The sequence below is a fragment of the Symphalangus syndactylus genome, chromosome 1, assembly GCF_028878055.3.
Source record: "Symphalangus syndactylus isolate Jambi chromosome 1, NHGRI_mSymSyn1-v2.1_pri, whole genome shotgun sequence".
Classification (NCBI taxonomy): Eukaryota; Metazoa; Chordata; class Mammalia; order Primates; family Hylobatidae; genus Symphalangus; species Symphalangus syndactylus.
The window spans coordinates 69,029,618-69,049,333 of NC_072423.2; the positions used below are offsets into that span (position 1 = coordinate 69,029,618).

Genomic DNA, 19,716 nt, shown 5'->3' on the forward strand with positions numbered 1-19,716 from the left:
TCTGTAGAATTATTGCATTTAAGCTCCCCTCCCCTTCCTAAACCAAGGTATAAAAGTAAATCAAGCCCCTTCCTCGGGGCTGAGAGAATTCTGGAGCATCAAGCCCTCTCTTGGCCGCTGGCTTAAATAAAGGACTCTTAATTCGTCTCAAAGTGTGGTATTTTCTCTAACTCACTTGGGTATAACAGTACTAGAATGAATATAAATTTAATATAATTGGGTGATTTTAAAAACTTGTACAGGCCGGGCGTGGTGGCTCATGCCTGTAATCCCAGCACTTTGGGAGCCCGAGGCAGGCAGATCACGAGGTCAGGAGATCGAGACCATCCTGGCCAACATAGTGAAACCCCATCTCTACTAAAAATACAAAAATTAGCCGGGCATGGTGGCGCATACCTGTAATCCCAGTTACCTGGGAGGCGGAGGCAGGAGAATCCCTTGAACCAGGGAGCTGGAGGTTGCAGTGAGCCGAGATCGCGCCACAGCACTCTAGCCTGGTGACAGAGAGACTCCGTCTCAAAAGAAATAAATAAATAAATAAAATAAAAACTTGTACAAATTTATAGGGCATATATGCAATTCCATTACATGCTTAGGTGGCATAGTAGTTAAGTCATGGCTTTTAGCGTATCCATCACCCCCTAGTAATGCACATGGTACCCAGTACGTAATTTTTCATCATCCACACTACCCTCAGCCCTCACCCTTCCAAGTCTTCAAAGTGATATACTTTATCATCTCTCATTTCCAGTGCTGGTTTTTGTTTTTGTTTTTGTTTTGTTTTGTTTTGTTTTTTGAGACAGGGTCTCACTCTGTCGCCCATGCTAGAATGCAGTGGTGAAAACATGGCTCCCTGCAGTCTTGACCTCCTAGGTGCAAGTGATCCTCCCACCTCAGCCTCCCAAGTAGCTGGGACTACAGGCACTCACCACCACATGTAGCTAATTTAAAAATTTTGTAGAGGTGGGGTTCTGCCAAGTTGCCCAGGCTGCTCTCGAACTCCTAGGTTCCTCCTGCCTCAGCTGCCCAAAGTGTTGGGATTACAGACGTGAGCCACAGTGCCTGGCCTCTGGTGCTTTCCCTTATGTAACTTTAATGAACTGAAATATATGATAGCTTTGAAAAATAACACAGGTTAAATGATAAAAGAAATTATTCTGTAATGATCTGAAACTCGTTGGACAATGAACACAGTAAAGTTTGTTCTCATAAGTAATGGCAAGTCTGTCTTCTCTAGTAATCATGGCATCTTTGAAACTGGGAAATGAGGGCTGCCCCTAATCTATAAACCATTCAGTTGGGACCACTGTTAGTTTAGCCCAGGGGTCAGCAAACTATGGCCTGTGGGCTAAATCTGGCCCATTACCTCTTTTTGCAAGGGCTGCAAGCTAAGAATGGTTTTTATATTTTTAAATAGTTGAAAAAATTGAAAGAAGATTACTATTTCAAAACACAGGAAAATTATACAAGATTGAAATTTTATAATGCATATAACACATCACATTATATAATACATATAATATGCATGATAAAGTTTTATTAGAACACAGCCATGCTCATTAGTTTATGTATCCTCAATGGCTTCTTTTGTGTCATGGCAGAGTTAAGAAGTTGTGACAGAGACCACAGGGCTGTTGAGCGATAAATATTATCTGGCCATCCACAGAAAAAGTTTGCTGACCTCTGGTTTAAACATAATAGCTACAACTACATAAATCCTACTTTTGTTTAAGGATTGTGCCCACTAACTGGGCTGTTCTAGATTCCCCTATGATTGGGAAAATATTCTTATGAGACTTAATGGCCAGGGTGTAATAGGAATAACATTCCAGGAATGAATGCTTGGAACAGTTGGTCCAGGAAGCTTAACTTGATCAGGAACTTCCGTGTTTTTAGGTATGCATCAGAATAGCCCCTAGACCACATCAAACCTGGCTCAATCCTGTCCCGAGGTGCCTGTGATGGGACCAATGACTGTCATGTTCTAAGATCATTACTTATCAATTATATTCAGATAGCACACATTGATTATTTTGAAAATTAGAGGAAAGCACAGAAAGGCTGAACCTTAGTTCAGTATCTTACACAGATAGGATTAGTTTTAACGAAAAGGTGAAAGCCCACCTGGACGAGTCTCTGCCACAACAGGGCCAGCAAGGTCAGATGGCTTCCCAACTCCCGCCTGGTTTATGGCTCGAACACGGAACACGTAGCTGACGCCCTCCTTGAGGCCTCGAACCTGGTAGAAGCAGGTGTAGAAGCAATGGGTGTTTGATGAAGCAGTGGCTGTTTTATGTCATTTAAACAGATGGGGCTCTTCCTCTGTAGTAATGATTTAGTGACCTAGCACCAGGGATACAAGACTTGTGGTCTAGACTTCATTCTGTCAAACACTAAGCAGGTGACTTTAGCTGTAGATGGTCTTCTCTCTGGACCATCTGTAGATAGAGAGGAGTTTCCAATATCCATTCTCACTCTGATGTTTCTCCTTTTTAGTTAATTTAGTGGCCACCAACATCAGAAACAGAGACTAGTGTATGTAGGTGTCACATGCATTAGCCACTGTATTCTTTGTTCAAAAGGACAAAATACAAAGTGCTCATTATAGCATATATGTCGCTTTTCCCCCCAATCCTTTTGAGACATTCCATGAATAATTTCAGATGAAATTCTTGGCAAAAGAGGAGAATTAAAAGCATGAATCACGAACACTTTCCATTTGTTTAAAAGCATGTTAAACTACTAGAACCAAAACAAACAATAATTGTTCCTGTAAATTTAATATAACTATTTCTTACTAAATAGACATGAAATTAACACAATTATGAGTCTGAATAATTTGTGAATAATCAGTGTACTAAAATTCTAAATCCTCAAGTTTTTAATAATCAAGATGTGTGCTGAGAATCCACTACATATGTGCCACTAAGCTAGAGTTACAAAGAGCTGTAAAAAAAAAGCATTTATAATTTATTTTTGTATGACAGTCCCACTTCATGTATATACACACACACACATACATCTATACACACACACACATCCATGTGTGTATACGTGTATGTACATATATGTGTGTATGTGCGTGTGTATATATATATATATATATATACATACGTATTTTTGAGACAGAGTTTCACTCTGTTGCTCAGGCTGGAGTATAGTGGCACGATCTCAGCTCACTATAGCCTGGATCTCCTGGGATCAAGCGATCCTCCTGCCTCAGCCTCTTGAATAGTTGGGACCACAGACATGTGCCAGCACACCAGGCTAAAAAAAATTTTTTATATAGATATGGGATTTCACCATGTTGCCCAGGCTGGTCTCAAACTTCTGGGCTCAAGCAATTCTCCCACCTCAGCCTCCCACAGTGTTGGGATTACGGGAGTGAGCCGCCATGCCTGGTTTCCTACTTAATTTTTTGTAACTTTCTTTGGGTTTTGAACAATCTCATTACTATTATCAATACTGTTAATGTTTTATCAACATTTTTATTTTAAAAACATGTGACTTTTAACAGCTATGTTATGTTTTAAGAAGGAATTTATTACACAGAGGGCATAATTTTTCCCCAAGATGTGATAGAGACCACTATCCAAAATGTGATTTAAATCAAACAATGTTAGAATAAAGTTATTCAATTATGTGAAGTGTTTGTGACCATGTATTTAAATGAGGTACGTATTAAATTGTTAGGTTTTTAATCTAACTAATTGTATTTGTTTACAGCAGAATGTCACTATTTATGTAGTAATAGCCTTCACTGGCACTAACGGATTTTTGAAATTGATTTTATTCTGTAAATGAACTTTAACTTAGTTATAGGTTAAATGCATAGAGTCTGACATATTTAAATTCTATGTTTAGAAATAATGCCAGGAAACTGTGGATTTCCAGAAGGACACAGAAACATTTCCATGTAATAAAAATAGAGTAATCACCAGGTACCTGACACATCTGCACCTGCCACCTAGGTGATGATGTATGGCTGTGAGTCAGATTTCTGCAACATGTACAGGAAGTCTATTCACATTCCAGTGTCTGGTCCCTGGGGTTACAGGGGCACTCTCCGCTCTTCCATCACCACAGGAGCAATGACCACTGGCCTCAACAGCACCACAAATACGTAATCAAGATCATCGATGCAGATCTATTTTCCCTTTTTTTTTTTTTTTTTTTTTGAGACAGAGTCTCGCTCTGTTGCCCAGGCTGGAGTGCAATGGTGCAATCACAGCTCACTGCAGCTTCCATCTCCTTGGTTCAAGCAATCCTCCCTTCTCAGCCTCCTGAGTAGCTGGGAATACAGGCACATGACACCATGGCCAGCTAATTTTTTTATTTTTTTATTTTCTTCATTTTTTAGAGACAGGGTTTTGCCATGTTTCCCATGGTCTTGAACTCCTGGGCTCAAGGGATTTGCCTGCCTTGGCCTCCCAAAGCCCAGAGATTATAGGCGTGAGTCACCATGCCCGGCCTACTTTCTTCTTTGTGCTTCTTATGTTTGAATTTTTCATTTAAATTGTTAGTTTTATAATCAGAAAAATCAAAAAAGATTATTTTCACTTTATAAAAACTGTTGATAAAGCGTAAGAACTCTCCTTACGGAAGTTCACTTCCAGGTTTGTTAGGCATACTTAACCTCAGTCTCTCTTTCTCTCTCTGTCTCTCTCTTAAAATTGCCGTTATTCTTTTTCTTTTTAAAAATGAGTGACATTAACCATTCTTTTACACATTTAAACTCTACTTTTTTTTTTCTTTTTATTTGCTTCTTCACCTTTGTTTTGCTTCACCCGAGTCAGTTCAAACCTCAGGCCCTTGGCATCCTATACAGTGGCAGACTGAAGACTTGGAAATCTTCATCCCAGCCATATACACCCACCACCATCATCTAGGATGTTCCCGACCTTTATTTTACACTGTACTTTGGGGGTTTCTTTGAATCCAGGGGCCTCTGGACTCATCTTGACAGCAAACAGCATCATAGGCTCCAGTCCTTCCTTGAGCTTTTCTCTTCCTCATGAAAAGATGACCTGTCTTATTTCTTCAGAGTTTTGCAAGAAGCTGGAGAGCTGATTGGCATATGCTAAGTTGAGTTAATGGCATGTTGGGTATAATGGTTTATGGGCTGTATCTCCCAGAGGATATATTTACATAGTTTAGAGTGGCTGGAAATACCTTAACCCTGGAGAGTGGCTGACAGATGGAAGGGACTTAGTTCATGAGGCAGGTCAGGGAGAGATCTTTTTGGCCAGGTTTACTTTTGAGTATCTTCCAAAGCTCACCTTATAGGCAATGACTTCTGCCAAAAGATAGGACTGCGCAAACGCAGTGTGTAACTTCCTGAGTGACTGTGGTGAAGTCAGTCACATTTCATTCTAAGTGGTAAGTAATGCAATCATATTCCCTACAGTTTCTGAGGCCCCACTGGGGCGTCAGGGTCTCCAGGTGCCACTGCTAACACTAAGGGAAAATATTCTTTCGAAATTTCCTTTTGGTACAAATGAGAGATTTGGTGGCTACAGTAGAACAGTCTTTGGCCGACAGAGTTAGGAAACGGTTCAATGAGCACACTCTAGAGGAACCTGAAAGGCAGTGACATGGATAAGGGGGTTGAGTGAATCCGTTCCACTAATCTCTGAGAGCTCATATGAGAACCGGCCTGAGGGAGGAGGTAACATGAGACAGGAGTGACTCGAGAGGATCAGTAGTCACAGGCTTCCTGGTATGACTTTATAAAAACCGCACCCTCAAATCAACCATCCCCCTAGAAAAAAGAGGAATGAAAAAATCACCTTCTGGGGATGGTAAGCAGTAAGGTTTTAAGACTATGAGTAACAAAAATGTGTAGTGGGTAAGTTGAGGCAAGGAGAGAGGAAGGAGCTGTTGGGTGCGTTTCAAAGCTATGCTAAGGAATTCAGGTTAAATATAACCAAACTGTTTCAAGCATCAGAAACTTCTCCCAGCCCCAACCTCTGCCAATGGAATCTTACCAGGAGCCCAATATATGAAACAGATCAAAGCGGAGATATTCTGTTTTATCTTGCTAACTTTAAAGTTCATATTAGTAGAGCAGTTAGTAGAGGAAGCTCTAGAACTGAGCATCCTCTTACCTTCAGGTATATGTTTTTAATAGCCGCCTCATTGAGCCCTCGCCACTGGTCTTCTTTGGCCTTGGCCTCCTTCAAGTCCACAAAGTAACCAGTGACCGGAGTCCGCCCGGAGTGGACTGGGGGCTTCCACTGGAGAACCAGGGAGTCTTTCCTGACTTCACTACACTTGAGACTGTGCGGTGGTCCTGAGAGAGAGAGAAGCCAATGAGTAGAAATCATAACATAGAAAACTCAAGTCTCCACATGTTTAGAACCACTCATAAGTCTTCAAGCTAATCTAACACTGGTGTTCTTTTTTCAAAATCTAGCATTCCCATGAAAAATAAGTATTCTGTGGTCATTTCACATTGTTTCCATGCTGCCCTACATTAGCCCACTGAGTCCCTTTAAGGGTGGCAGGTAGGTAAGGCCACTCTAAGGTGCCTCTCAAAGGGTGGACCCAAAATTTCCCTTCAGGCCATTCTCAGGCCTGCATTAGTCTTAAAGACCTTTTATTGGAACAGTTTGATTTAGCTGCAGATTGATATTTTTTAATTTTTATTTTTAGACACAGGGTTTTGCCCTGTTACCCAGGCTGCAGTGCAGTGGTGTGACGGTAGCTCACTGTAACCTCGAGCTCCTAGGCTCAAGGGATCCTCTCACCTTAGCCTTCTGAGCAGCTGGACCTACAAGTGTGTACCACCACACCCGGCTAATTTTTTAAGTTTTTATAGAGATAGGGTCTCGCTGTGTTGACCACGCTGGTCTTGAACTCTTGGGTTCAAGTGGTTCTTCTGCCTCAGCCTCCCAAAGTGTTGGGATTACAGGTGGGAGCCACCATATCTGGCACCCGGTTTCAGATAATTTTTGAGTGACAGCCTAAAATTTCCCCTTAATCTCAAATAGTTTAAGGAAAGCAGCTCTATTTGATGGCATATGAATATAGAGAGTAATAGCTCTTTCAAAGGAAAAAGCATCACTCCCAATTGGAGGGAAATCTTCCCTCTAAAGAGTATGTGCAGCCCACAAATGGGTAAAAACAAATGATATGTTATGGTTTACAAAATCCTTTACCAAAGTAAATATAATCAATCCTATGGGTCCTGCATCTGCACTAAATACTGCCAGGTACCTTACATTCATTTATCTCCCTCTTCCTTAAGACAATTAACAGAAAGCCCAGAGAAGCCAAGTCACTTGATAACCCTCTGCAGGGAGAAAGCCAGAATGTGGGCTGTATGAATGCTATTTACATTCTTGGCAAAGTCCAGACTACTAAGTGATTGCCTGTATCTTTGCATGACCACCAGCTGCTATGCAGGTGAAAAATTTATTTATTTTTTCCTTTCCTTTTTTTTTTTTTAATAACGACTGACATTTAGCCAACCAATCAAAATCACCTGAAGTGACTCACAGTAGCCTGAAAGACAACTTGTAGAAGGACATACTCTGTTATGCCATGATTTGGTGTTTTGTAATTGATAGTTCAATATTTGTTTGGCCCTTTACCTTGGCTTCATGGCTGCAAATATGTGTCATGCTTGCCTTCCAATGTTTTGTATAAAGCTATATTTAAATATTAATACCAAATACCTCACACAAATGTGGCATGTTCTGTATTGCAAAGGGCTTTTATAACTGTGATCTTGTGTCATCCTTAGAACCCAGGGAGGCATCTAGATTGGGAGCAGTATCCCTGCCCTACAGACAAGGAACTACGCTCTGCTGTTTCCTAGCAGCTCTAGTCTAGGGAAAAGCAGACCTAGTTTCCTACCCTAATTATGCTACTTGTTACCTCTGTGACCCTCTGGGCATCATTTAACCTCAGTGTCAGTTTTTTCATCTGTAAAACAGGATGACAAAACATTCTTATTGCTTTCTTCCATAAGAGCTTTCTTGAAGTGAGACTTGCCTAACACTACTCAGTAAGTCAAGGATGGGACTGAGAAGCCAGGATGTCAGGAGGGTGGGGGGCTGCCCCCTTCATTTCTTCTCTAAGTTGACAGCGCTCACCCGTGACCTTTTTTTGTCAACTGCATCACTTTTTTTTTAAAGACAGACAGAGCCTCACTCTTATCCAGGCTGGGGCACAGTGGTGTGATCACAGCTCACTGTAGCCTTGACCACATGAGCTCAAGCAATCCTCCTGCCTCAGCCTCCTGAGTAGCTGGAACTACAGGCATGCACCATCATGCCCAGCTAATTAAAAAACACTTGTTGTTGTTGTTGTTGTTGTTTTATTATTTTTTTATTTTTATTATTATACTTTAGGTTTTAGGGTACATGTGCACAATGTGCATGTTGATTTCCTGCACCCATTAACTCATCATTTAGCATTAGGTATATCTCCTAATGCTGTCCCTCCCCCCTCCCCCAACCCCACAACAGTCCCCGGAGTGTGATGTTCCCCTTCCTGTGTCCATGAGTTCTCATTGTTCAATTCCCACCTATGAGTGAGAACATGCGGTGTTTGGTTTTTTGTCCTTGCGATAGTTTACTGAGAATGATGTTTTCCAATTTCTTTAAGAGATGAGGCTTCACTATGTTGCCCAGCCTGGTCTTGAACCCCTGGGCTCAGACAATCCCCCTGCCTCAGCCTCCCAAAGCACTCAGATTACAGGAATGAGCCACCGCACCCAGCCAACGACATCACTTTTGATAAAAAAAAAATTTCTACAGGCCTGCTCGGAATGTCTTAGTCTCTAGTCGATTGAATTTCACTTTACTCAGGAATTGCAAGAATTTGAAAATAGACCCACTTTTATGCAGGTGGCAGAAAGGACTTAAGAAATACCAACTGGCCTCAAGGAACTACAAGGAAAGAGCAATGTGTTTGTCTCTCTCTATTTGCTGAAGTCAAGAAAGCACTTGAACTGCTCCTGAGTTTCTCTTGGAATCTTGTTATTCACACCTGACAGAGAAGTTCAGCAAAGGCAACGTGATGGTCTTGAAGGGCAAAGGGTTTCAAACAGAGGAAGCAGGTGGCACCAGGGACATAAAATCACCCACCACATACCTTACTATTGCTAGTTTAAATCTTAATGGCTTAGTAAATTTGCATTCAATTTTTATTTTATTTTGTCTTTATAACTCTGTAAGAGTTATAAGCAAGGTAAGTTTCCCCCACCCCCATCCTTGCCCCACTTCCCACTTTCTTCCCTGCCCACCCAACCACTCCCTATGGTGACCTCTGAAGGACAGTATTTGCCAGGTTCCAGGAACTTTCTTTTGGTTCAGAGTTTGGAAAATGCGTAGAGAGAAAGGGCTGTCAGTGTAGAGAGGTCAGCCTTAAACCCTAGACAGGTGTATGAAATCCATCCATGTGATATGATGAACAGCTGGGAGAAGGGAGAAGGACAGCCTAAGAAGCCACATAGCTTGGGTATGGAGGGAGAGATTTTGGGGGGCTAATAAATGAGAACCTTCCCAGCAGCGTGACAATATATGAGAACAAAGAAGTGCAGGGAGAAGTGTTTGAGAAATTTTGCCGTGGAATATAAATTGGATAACCTTTAAATGGCCTTTCAGAAGCAAAAGCAAAGATCGGAATTCCTTTTAAACATTCATTTGCACTCAATCCGGCTGCCTCTGCTAGTCCTACTCCTCTCACAGGCTGAGCGATGAGGGTTCTAGGATTTACTTGGAACACAAGCATAAGGAATTTATACTCAGTTTTACATTGCTACCTATTATTTAATATTATCATTAAAATATTTTAGGTAAACACGAGGGGCCAAGAGAATTCTTTTCCCTTAAATGTCGACCATATAGTACTTTGAATTTCGTTCCAGGTTGTAGGTTCTCTTGGAGGAAATTCTGAGGTGCGGTGTGGAGGCAGGTGTCTGTGGTTTACCTGGGACGGTGATGGTCCACTCTTCACATTTGAAGCATTCGCTTACTGCGGAGGGCGCGCCCAGCCCAGCCATGTTCATGGCTGCCACTTGGAACTGATACACCATGTTTTCCTTCAAGTTGCTAATCTGCAAGATTGACAACATCACAGATAGTGAATGTTCCAGGTTTGTTTTTTTTCTACTTGTTGAACATTTTATTTATTTACCTTCCGTGTCAGACACACCCTAGGTTGACCCTCAATGAGTCGCACCCCTTTTGTAATCTCCTGGGTGTGGATGAAACCGTGACCTCCTTGTAGCCTACAATAGAATGTGGCAAAGGAATTGGGAGATCAAGTCCTGTGATTGTGTCACCCCATATGGCAAAGGAGAAAAGATATTACAGATTAGGGTCCCTAGTCAGCTGATTTGAGGTTAATTAAAAGGGAAATTATCCTGGATGGGCCTGATGTCATCAGGTAAGAACTCTTACAATGGGGTTTGGGCCCCTCCTAAAGAAAAACATGGGCCGGGCGCGGTGGCTCACGCTTGTAATCCCAGCACTTTGGGAGGCCGAGGTGGGTGGATCACGAGGTCAGGAGATCGACACCACGGTGAAACCCCGTCTCTACTAAAAATACACAAAAAAAATTAGCCGGGCGTGGTGGCGGGCGCCTGTAGTCCCAGCTACTCGGAGAGGCTGAGGCAGGAAAATGGTGTGAACCCGGGAGGCGGAGCTTGCAGTGAGCCGAGATTGCGCCACTGCACTCCAGCCTGGGCGACAGAGCGAGACTCCGTCTCAAAAAAAAAAAAAGAAAAACATGGTGCCAATGGCCTTGAGGAGGTAAATGTCACACTGAGAGCTGCCTACCCACTCACATTTGGAGAAAGGCAGCATCTAGGAGTGGAAGCCTCAGCCCTACAGCTGCAAGGAACTGAATTCTGCCAATAACCTGAGTGGGCTTGGAAGAGGAACTCAATGTGAATGTGGCCCAGCTGATACCTGGATTGCAGCCCTGTAAGACTCTGAGCAGAGGAGCCCGTGACGCCGTGCCTAGACCCCTGACTCAGGGACACTGTGATATAACAAATGTGAGTTGTTTTCAGCCACCGAGTCTGTGGTAATTTGTTATGTAGCAATAGAAAGCTAGGGCACTTACAGGTGAAATTTAAACAAGTTCTAAGCTGGGAATCAAAATGCTCAAGTTCTCATAATGTTTCTGCTCTTTACTGAGTGACCTAATATTTTCTGTATCACTCAGTAGGAATTGGATTGTTGTGCGGATAAATATACATGATAAAATAATAAATGTTAAAACATTTGCAAAATAGAAGTGATGGAATATATTAGTGTGAAAAACATTTGTAGGAAGCAGCAAACTATAAAATATGTAAAATGTGACCGACAAGAGATGGAAAATACAGTAAGAAAAAAATAATAGACATTTTCAACAGAATATCAGATGCAAAAGAACAGAGAGTTCGTAAACTGACAGAAAGTCAGAAGAAATTACACAGAACATGATGTGGGAAGACTCAAAAATGGGAAAGAGAAAAAAGTTGATTAATAGACATGGAAGATAGAATGAGAACATCAAACATATGTTTAATTAGTTTTGGGAGAAGTGCAGAGAGAGAGAAAATGAGGGAGCAACAATATTTTAGGAGATACAGAATTTTCTAGAAAGATCTTCCGAAAAATCCAACCCACAGATGAAAAATCCTCTTCCCCCTAAAATCCTGGGTAGATACATTTTTTTTAAAAACCCACATCTAGAGCTATAGTGTTTTAAGTATAGCACACCAAAGATAAAGTGAACATATCAAAAGCTGTCCAAGAAAAAAGGCAAATTACCCTCAAACAAGCAAGCAGACCAAGAGTTGAATATCAGTGGCAACAATGGGCCAGAAGATGGTGCAATTACATCTTCAAAGCACTTAATTAAAAGCAAATAAAATGGTAAATATATTGGTAAGTTGAATCTATAAAACAATAATCACGTTGCTGTTTGGATTTTAAAAAGAATTAAAACACAGACACATACATACACAATAGCATACAAGTTGGGGAAAAGGTAAAGAGGTAAAGTTTTTAAGGCCCTTCTATTTCTGAGACAAGAGTAAAACGAATGAAATAACTTCAGACTTTAAGTTGCACAGTCACCAAAACCAAAGAAACTCGGAATCTATAACTTTTAAGGTAGTATAGAAGGAAAAAATTGAATAATTTTTAAAAAACGATTCAAAAATAATCAAAAAAGGACAGAAAATGAAACACAGAACAGGCCAGGTGTGGTGGCTGACACCTGTAATCCCGGCACTTTGGAGGCGGAGGAGGGCAGATCACTTGAGGTCAGGAGGTTGAGACCAGCCTGGCCAACATGGTGAAACCCTGTTTCTTCTAAAAATACAAAAATTAGCCAGGCATCGTAGCACATGCCTGTAATTCCAGCCACTCGGGAGGCTGAGGCATGGGAATTGTTTGAACCCAGGAGGAGAAGGTTGCAGTGAGTCAAGATCATGCCACTGTACTCCAGCCTCAGGGACAGAGTGAGACTCTGTCTCAAAAAAAAGAGAAAGAAACACAAAACAGAAAGGACAAATAGAAAGCACAAAATAAGATGATTAGGTGTTTTTTAAAAAGTAATCAGTAATAGCAAACAAATGACAAAGACTGTCAAGGAGGAAAAACACAAAATTTAACTCCGTGCTATTTTTAAGACACACATGTAAAGCAGAAAGTTTCAGAAAGATAGAAAGTTAAAGGATGAAAAGTTACATACCATGCAAACATCACCCCACCCCAGAACCCTAGTGTATCTATAGTAATAACAGGCAATATAGACTTTAAGGTAAAATGTATTCGTAGTGGTAAAGAGTCATTTTGTATCCATTTAAAAATATCATTTCAAAATTTATAAGGCAACATTTTAAATGAGTGAAATTTATTGTATGTGAATTATATCTTAAGAAACGGAGATTATCCTGCATTTTTTCCTTCCTGTGCTATCCTTGTCAGATATTAGTATTAAATTAATTCTAGTCTCAGAATAATCTCACTCATGAACATAGAAGCAAAAATCCTAAACGATAATTGGCAAACAAAATCCAGGTGATATAAACAGAGTATATATAGTGTCCAAGTTGAATTTATTCCAGGAATGCAAGGTAGTTTTAATATTAGACAATTACTAGAATATACCAAATTAAAATAAAAGGGGAAAAAATCATATAATCTTCTCAATAGACCCAAAAAATGTTTCTGATAATTTTATTAACTGTTGGCCAACAGGGAATAGAAGGAAACTTCCTTTAACCGATAATAGATGTCTACAAAACACCTGTAACACACAACACAGTATTTAATGGTGAAATGTTGTAAAATTTCCCTTTAAGATAACTATCAAGCCTAGAATGACCAACATCACCACTTTAAAAAAAAAAAAAAAAAGAAGAAAATTTGAGACGGTGTCGCACTATGTTGCCCAGGCTGGTCTTGAACTCCAGGGTTGAAGCAATCCACCGCCTCAGGCTCCCAAAGCGCTGATATTACAGGTGTGAGCCACCGTGCCCCCAACATCACCACTTTTATTCAATATAGTGCTAAAGTCGCTATGCAGAAAGTAAGGTAAGAAAATGAAGTAAATGGTATAAAATTTGGAAATGAAGAAGTAAACTGCCACTATTTGCAGATGATATGAATATACATAGACTCCAAAAGAACTTCAAGGTAACATTCAAATTATTTAAAAAATTTAACAAAAGACTATATATAATAATTATATGTGAAATCAGTATATTAAAGTTATATTTCTCTTTACTAGCAATAAAAACTGATATAAAAATATACTGAAAATATATAGTCTCTATTAATAAATAACAAATGATACACAAACCTCTGTAGAGAATTGTAAAACTTTAATGAGAGGATTTAAAAAGACTGAAACGAATGAAGAAAAATAACATGTTCGTGGATTAGAAGGTTCAATATTTTTTAAATGTCAATTGTTCCTTAATTTTTTATAGGCTCAATGCATCCTCAATCAGAATTCTAATGGGTTTAGTTGGGTTGAATGTAAGCTTTTTTATTGTTGTTTTCTTTTGTTTTGTCTTTATTATTATTATTATTATTATTATTATTTTTATTTATTTTTATTTTTTTGGTAGAACTTGGGACCCTAATACTTAAATTTATATCAAGTGCAAAGGGCTAAGAGTAGCTCCGGAAAAAGAATAAACCGAGAGAACCTGATCTACCAGTCATCAACTTTACTGTAAAGCTATAATTTTTTTTTTTTTTTTTTTTGAGACAGGGTCTCGCTCTGTCACCAAGCCTGGAGTGCAGTGGTGTGATCTCGGCTCACTGCAACCTCCACCTCCTGGGTTCAAGTGATTCTCATGCCTCAGCCTCCTGAGTAAAAGGTATAAAAGTAGCTGGGATTACACACGAGAGCCACCACTCCTGGCTAATTTTTGTATTTTTAGTAGAGATAGGGTTTCACCATGTTGGCCAGGCTGGTCTCAAACTCCTGGCCTCAAGCAATCCACCCACCTCGCCCTCCCAAAGTGCTGGGACTATGGGTGTGAGCCACCGTGCCCGGCCTATAAAGCTATAATATTTAAATTAGTGTGGTATTCACCCCCTGTTATGCAAACAGACCAGTGGAACAGCATGAGAAGCACAAACACAGACTCACGCATATAAGGAAACGATATGTGATACAGATACCCCTGCAGAATAGCAGGCAGACGACAAACTTTTCAATAGATGATGCTGGGACAGCTATGTCTCTGTGGGGGGGATTAATTTTGATGCTTAACTCACAGCATATAAAAATATAAAGGTGAATTAATGACAGAAATGTAAGTGGCAAAATAGTATATAGCTTTTAGAATAAAATCAACTACAGTACCTCCATGATCTTGGAATAAAGAAGGCATTTCATCAAAAAGGCACAAAAATCACTAAGGACAAAGCAAATGTTAGTAAATCTGACTACAATGAATTTGACATTAAAATTAAAGTCAGACAAGATGTACGCGACTTACAGACCTGCAAAGGATTTCTACTCATAACATGTAAAGAACTTTGCAAGTCAACAAGAATGCATTAGAAAAATGGGCAAAAACCTTGAACAGGCATAAAAGAGGATATCAAACTGGACTGTGTACATAGGAAAGGATGCTCAAACTCATTTGACACTCAGATTGTCAAAGCTGAAAATGTGTGAATAGACCAAGTGTTGGCAAGGATGCAGAGCGATGGGAATTCTCACACACTCTTCAGAAGACAGTATGGAATTATCTAGTAAAGTGGAAGATAAACAGACCCCCTGACCCAGCCATTCTACATTTAGGTGATCACCTAGAGAAACTGGTTCACATATGTACCAGCAGATGGATGTATACAGAAATGTTCATAGCTACCTTGCTTGATGTAGCTAAAAATGCAAAAATACCCAAAAAGCAATAAGAATTGAATGGAAGAATATATTGTGATATGACCACATAATGGAATACCATACCATATAGTAATGAAAAAGAATGAGTTACGTGCACTAACAGGGAAGAATCTTAAAAATATAATTTTGTATAAGTGCAGTGGCTCACGCTTGTAATCCCAGCACTTTGGGAGGCCAAGCTGGGCAGATCACTTGAGGCCAGGAGTGAACAGCTCAAAAAAAAAAAAAAAGCAATTTTGTTTTATGCATTCTCAGCATGTGCGTGATATTTCATAAATTTCAAATGTTAAATTAAAAGAGCATGGCGTTGAGTTGGGGCAAGTGTCGTCCCTGGCCTCACCTTGCTCTGAACCCTCATGGCATGGGATTCTGTGAGTGTTAAGAGGTGGTAGCTTGGATGTAGCTGATGCAGCTCTAGGGAAGAAAGTCATCAGCTAAGGCAACAGTGAGACTGTTCTGGTTCCCTTATGTGACCTGAGCAGTGGAGGCCCCCATGTAGAGGAGAACACATGTGAGGCCACCCTTTGTGGCCATCAAGCAACTATAACAAGGGCCACTTCACAGGTGGTGAGCTGAGTCTGGCCATCAAGCCCATGTCCCTTCAACCGCTGTAATTTGGACACTGAAAGTTAAAAACCCAGCCAGCTGCAGTGGCTCACGCCTGTAATCCCAGCACTTTGGGAGGCTGAGGTGAGCGGATCACTTGAGGCCAGGAGTTTGAGACCATCCTGGCCAACATGGTGAAGCCCTCTACTAAAAATAGAAAATTTAGCTGAGCATGGTGGCTTTCACTTGTAATCCCAGCTACTCGGGAGGCTGAGGCAGGAGAATTGCTTGAACCTGGGAGGTGCAGGTTGCAGTGAGTTGAGATCACACTCCTGCGTTCCAGCCTGGGCGACAGAGCAAGACTCCATCTCAAAAAAAAAAAAGTTAAAAATCCAGAGTGTCATTAAATCCTGGGACTCTTTTTCTTTTTTTTTCCTCAACTTGAGGGCTTCAGAAGGATCCTGGGACTCTTGAGGCTAGTGGCATGTTAATTGTAGATATTTTGTAAATTTTGAAAAAAAAATTAGTTTGTACAGTAAGCGCACATTTCATAGTAAATATTCTAGGAAATTATTATGCTTATGTGTGTGAATCTGGTTAGCCAAACTACTTGTATTCGCCACAGTATATTTTTCACAAGACTTATGCCACTGCAGACAATGGACTCTGGAGAAATGACGTGATTCTTTTACAAGGTGCTGGGTGTGTGCTTGCCTGGGCGTGCAAGCATAGCGTCATACATAGGACACGCCACGCTACAGAAAGTCACGTGCTTACCTTGTATGCCTCCTCACTGACAGCCTTGACATTGGCTTCTCTCCATTTTCCTGGTACACCATCAACGACCTCGCGATAGTTCACATAATAGCCAGTAATTTCTGCCCCTCCAATCTTATCTGGTTGTTTCCATCCAAGAAGCATTGAGTCACGAAAACTTTCAAGACAGGTGATATCACAGGGTGGAGATGGTGGTGCTGTGGCAATATGAATAGCTTGTGAGTAGGCAGAAATGCATTTATGATTCTATATATAAACATTTCCATTGGTGCCACATATGAGGGCACTAGATCTTGCAGTATAAAACTAAAATGCGAGGCTGATCATGAACTTGGCATTCAACTTGGTGTATGCAATGGACACAGTAAAAAGTACACTACAATTATTATTTCAAAGATAAAATGAACCTGTCCTAGCAAAATGGTACAATACCCTGAAAGAAAATGATTCTTTTCCCCATAAGAAGAAATATTTTTCCCAAGGTATAATTTTTGTTTCTTTATGTGGTTGAGTTTTCATTTGTTCCCTGAGGAAAATGTGTATATCAATTTCTGCTGCAATTTGCTTATTCAGAATTTCCATATATATATATATATATATATATATATATATTTTAGATGGGGTTTCGCTCTTGTCGCCCAGGCTGGAGTGCAATGGCACCATCTTGGCTCAATGCAACTTCCGTCTTCTGGGTTCAAGCGATTCTCCTGCCTCAGCCTCCCAAGTAGTTGGGATTATAGGTGTGCACCACCATGCCCGGCTAATTTTTGTATTATTAGGAGAGACACGGTTTCACCATGTTGGCTAGGCTGGTCTCAAACTCCTGACCTTAGGTGATCCACCCGCCTCAGCCTCCCAAAGTGCTGGGATTACAGGTGTGAGTCACCACACCTGGCCCAGAATTTCCATATATTTCTCAAATGGTTGGCCTTTCACCATTCAGGCACACTTACCCTTGTGAGACCTTACAACTACACAGCTCTGTCTGCACACAAGAAGAAATTTACTCCAGAGCTCAGCTAAATGACAGCTTTAGAAAACATTTTTAAAAAAACAGGTGCAATCTGCTATGTGACTTTCTCTTAGTGTATAATACTTTTATCACATTATTTTTAATCTGATGTTGGAATATTTTTCATGTGGTACAATACTATACAGCTGTCACCATGTTTATCAGTGCTTAGCTAGAAAAATATTTGGAGGGTATTTCAAAAGTCCTCCTTCATTTATGTGGCTTTGCTGATCAGCTTTTCACTCAACTACTGAAATTACAGTTTTCAATGAAGAGAGGGGATGAAGTGGTGGAAAGAAATCCATCTAGATATGCAATAACATCAAAGAGAATTTTCTGAATATTTATTTGGATTATAGGAGATAAAGAAACTATCTCATTCTTATCCAAAAAGAGTATCAGAAGAATGAAGGCTTTTAAAATAAAATACATTTATCTCTTCTCCACTTACCAACCTCCTTTATTCTTTACATTTTAAAAAAGCTTTCTCTCTCTCCCTCTATTTCAGAGCATTGTTGAATATGTGCTCTCAAATGAATATCTCCTCTCGAGTTGAGGGACAAAGAAAGGTGTCATAAAATAGAGGAGGTTATAGAAGTTGGGGTGGGGTGGAAAAAAGAACTGGATGAGAGGCATTTAAAAATTTATCAGCACATGCTCATCAGTGCATTTTTAATTGATAGGAAAAACAATGTCTCCTAGGATATATTAGCCACAGGTACCAAATATCCTAATCAGATAATTCTTACCCTACTGATAAATCATCTTAAATAAATCACTTCTGGGAATGAGGATCATATACCATACAATATAGCTATATGTGATTATAATTTTAACTTTTAAACTTTTCATTGTAACTCAAAGATACACTTATAGCTATTTTTTCTTTTCTTTTTTCATTTCAAAAAGTAGTAGGTAAGTAGCTATTTAAATTATTATTATTTTAGAAATTTTTAATCTTTTTATATACTTTTTTTACTTAAAATATTTAGTTTTCCAGTGTTGATTTTTCTTGCAAACTATTTAAACTAAATGTGAATAATCGCTTAATAATCTGAGGATGAGCAAGAAGGTAACAACTATGACCCTGGTACAATGTCACCTTCTTTGTGAGATCTTTCTCCTCTACGTGTTCCAAACGTGACTGTTTCAAAGGACCTCACACAGGCTAGCAGTACCAAGTCCTGCTCTCATATCTAATTCTCTTAGCAAAATGAGGCCAGAGGTGTATCTGCCTGACAAACCAAGAAAGGCTCTATAACCAAATTACTTGAAACATTCTAGCATCATTAAGCACCCAAAATGATGTGTAAAAGCCAAACCCACAGACAATTACTTTTCGAAGTCATCAGATGAAAGTACACATTTCAGATGGCTAGCTGAAAACACATACAATAAGAATGGACACTGATGAAAGCAAACGTGGATGAAGGATGTGATGTAGACGATGAGAGGTGAGGACATTGATGGAGACGGATGAACAGCTTCACTTTCTCAACTCTCACCTCTGTCTGTCTTCTTTTTCTGGGGGTCAGACTTACTTTTCCCCTGAGGAGCCGCTTTCTGTGGTGGCGGGGTAAGCTCTTCCTGAACTGTTTCACTTACTTTACTCACTTCTGTGTGGCCCAGGTTTTGAGAGCTACTGGGTAGTGAAGGTTTGTTAGGTTTGCTGCCAAGCAAAGCATCTTTCTGGAAGGTTGGCGGGGAGGCTTCATGCACGTGCCCCCTGGAGGTGGTTAGTCCACCAGGCTCATCGCTCAGTGTGGGACACACATCTGGAGACACTCCTCCCCCTACAATTGCCAGACAACAACAGAATCGCATTGAGCCTGGACAGAGTATCAGCTGCTCTTATGGGATAGAACAAAGCGAAAAACATTAGGACCACAAGCAGAACAAAAACAATCTTGGCTTAAAGAAAATTGCTCGCATTTGCAAGAAATATGGAAAGACTACATTTCACACAATGTACGCCAAGGAACATTTCAACTTCCCCGTAT

The 19,716-nt window shown here is 40.2% G+C and overlaps 1 protein-coding gene across 1 annotated transcript in view; it reads right to left on the reverse strand.

Annotated features, from left to right (window-relative positions):
- Positions 1-19,716, reverse strand: part of MYOM1 (myomesin 1) — a 181,896-nt gene that overhangs the window by 47,152 nt on the left and 115,028 nt on the right. The window contains exons 19-23 of the mRNA XM_055237126.2: positions 19,222-19,509; positions 16,705-16,901; positions 9,940-10,066; positions 6,108-6,292; positions 2,125-2,239 (exon numbers count right to left, since the gene is read on the reverse strand). Coding sequence (XP_055093101.2) covers positions 2,125-2,239; positions 6,108-6,292; positions 9,940-10,066; positions 16,705-16,901; positions 19,222-19,509 — 912 coding nt within the window. The remainder of the gene's footprint in view (positions 1-2,124; positions 2,240-6,107; positions 6,293-9,939; positions 10,067-16,704; positions 16,902-19,221; positions 19,510-19,716) is intronic.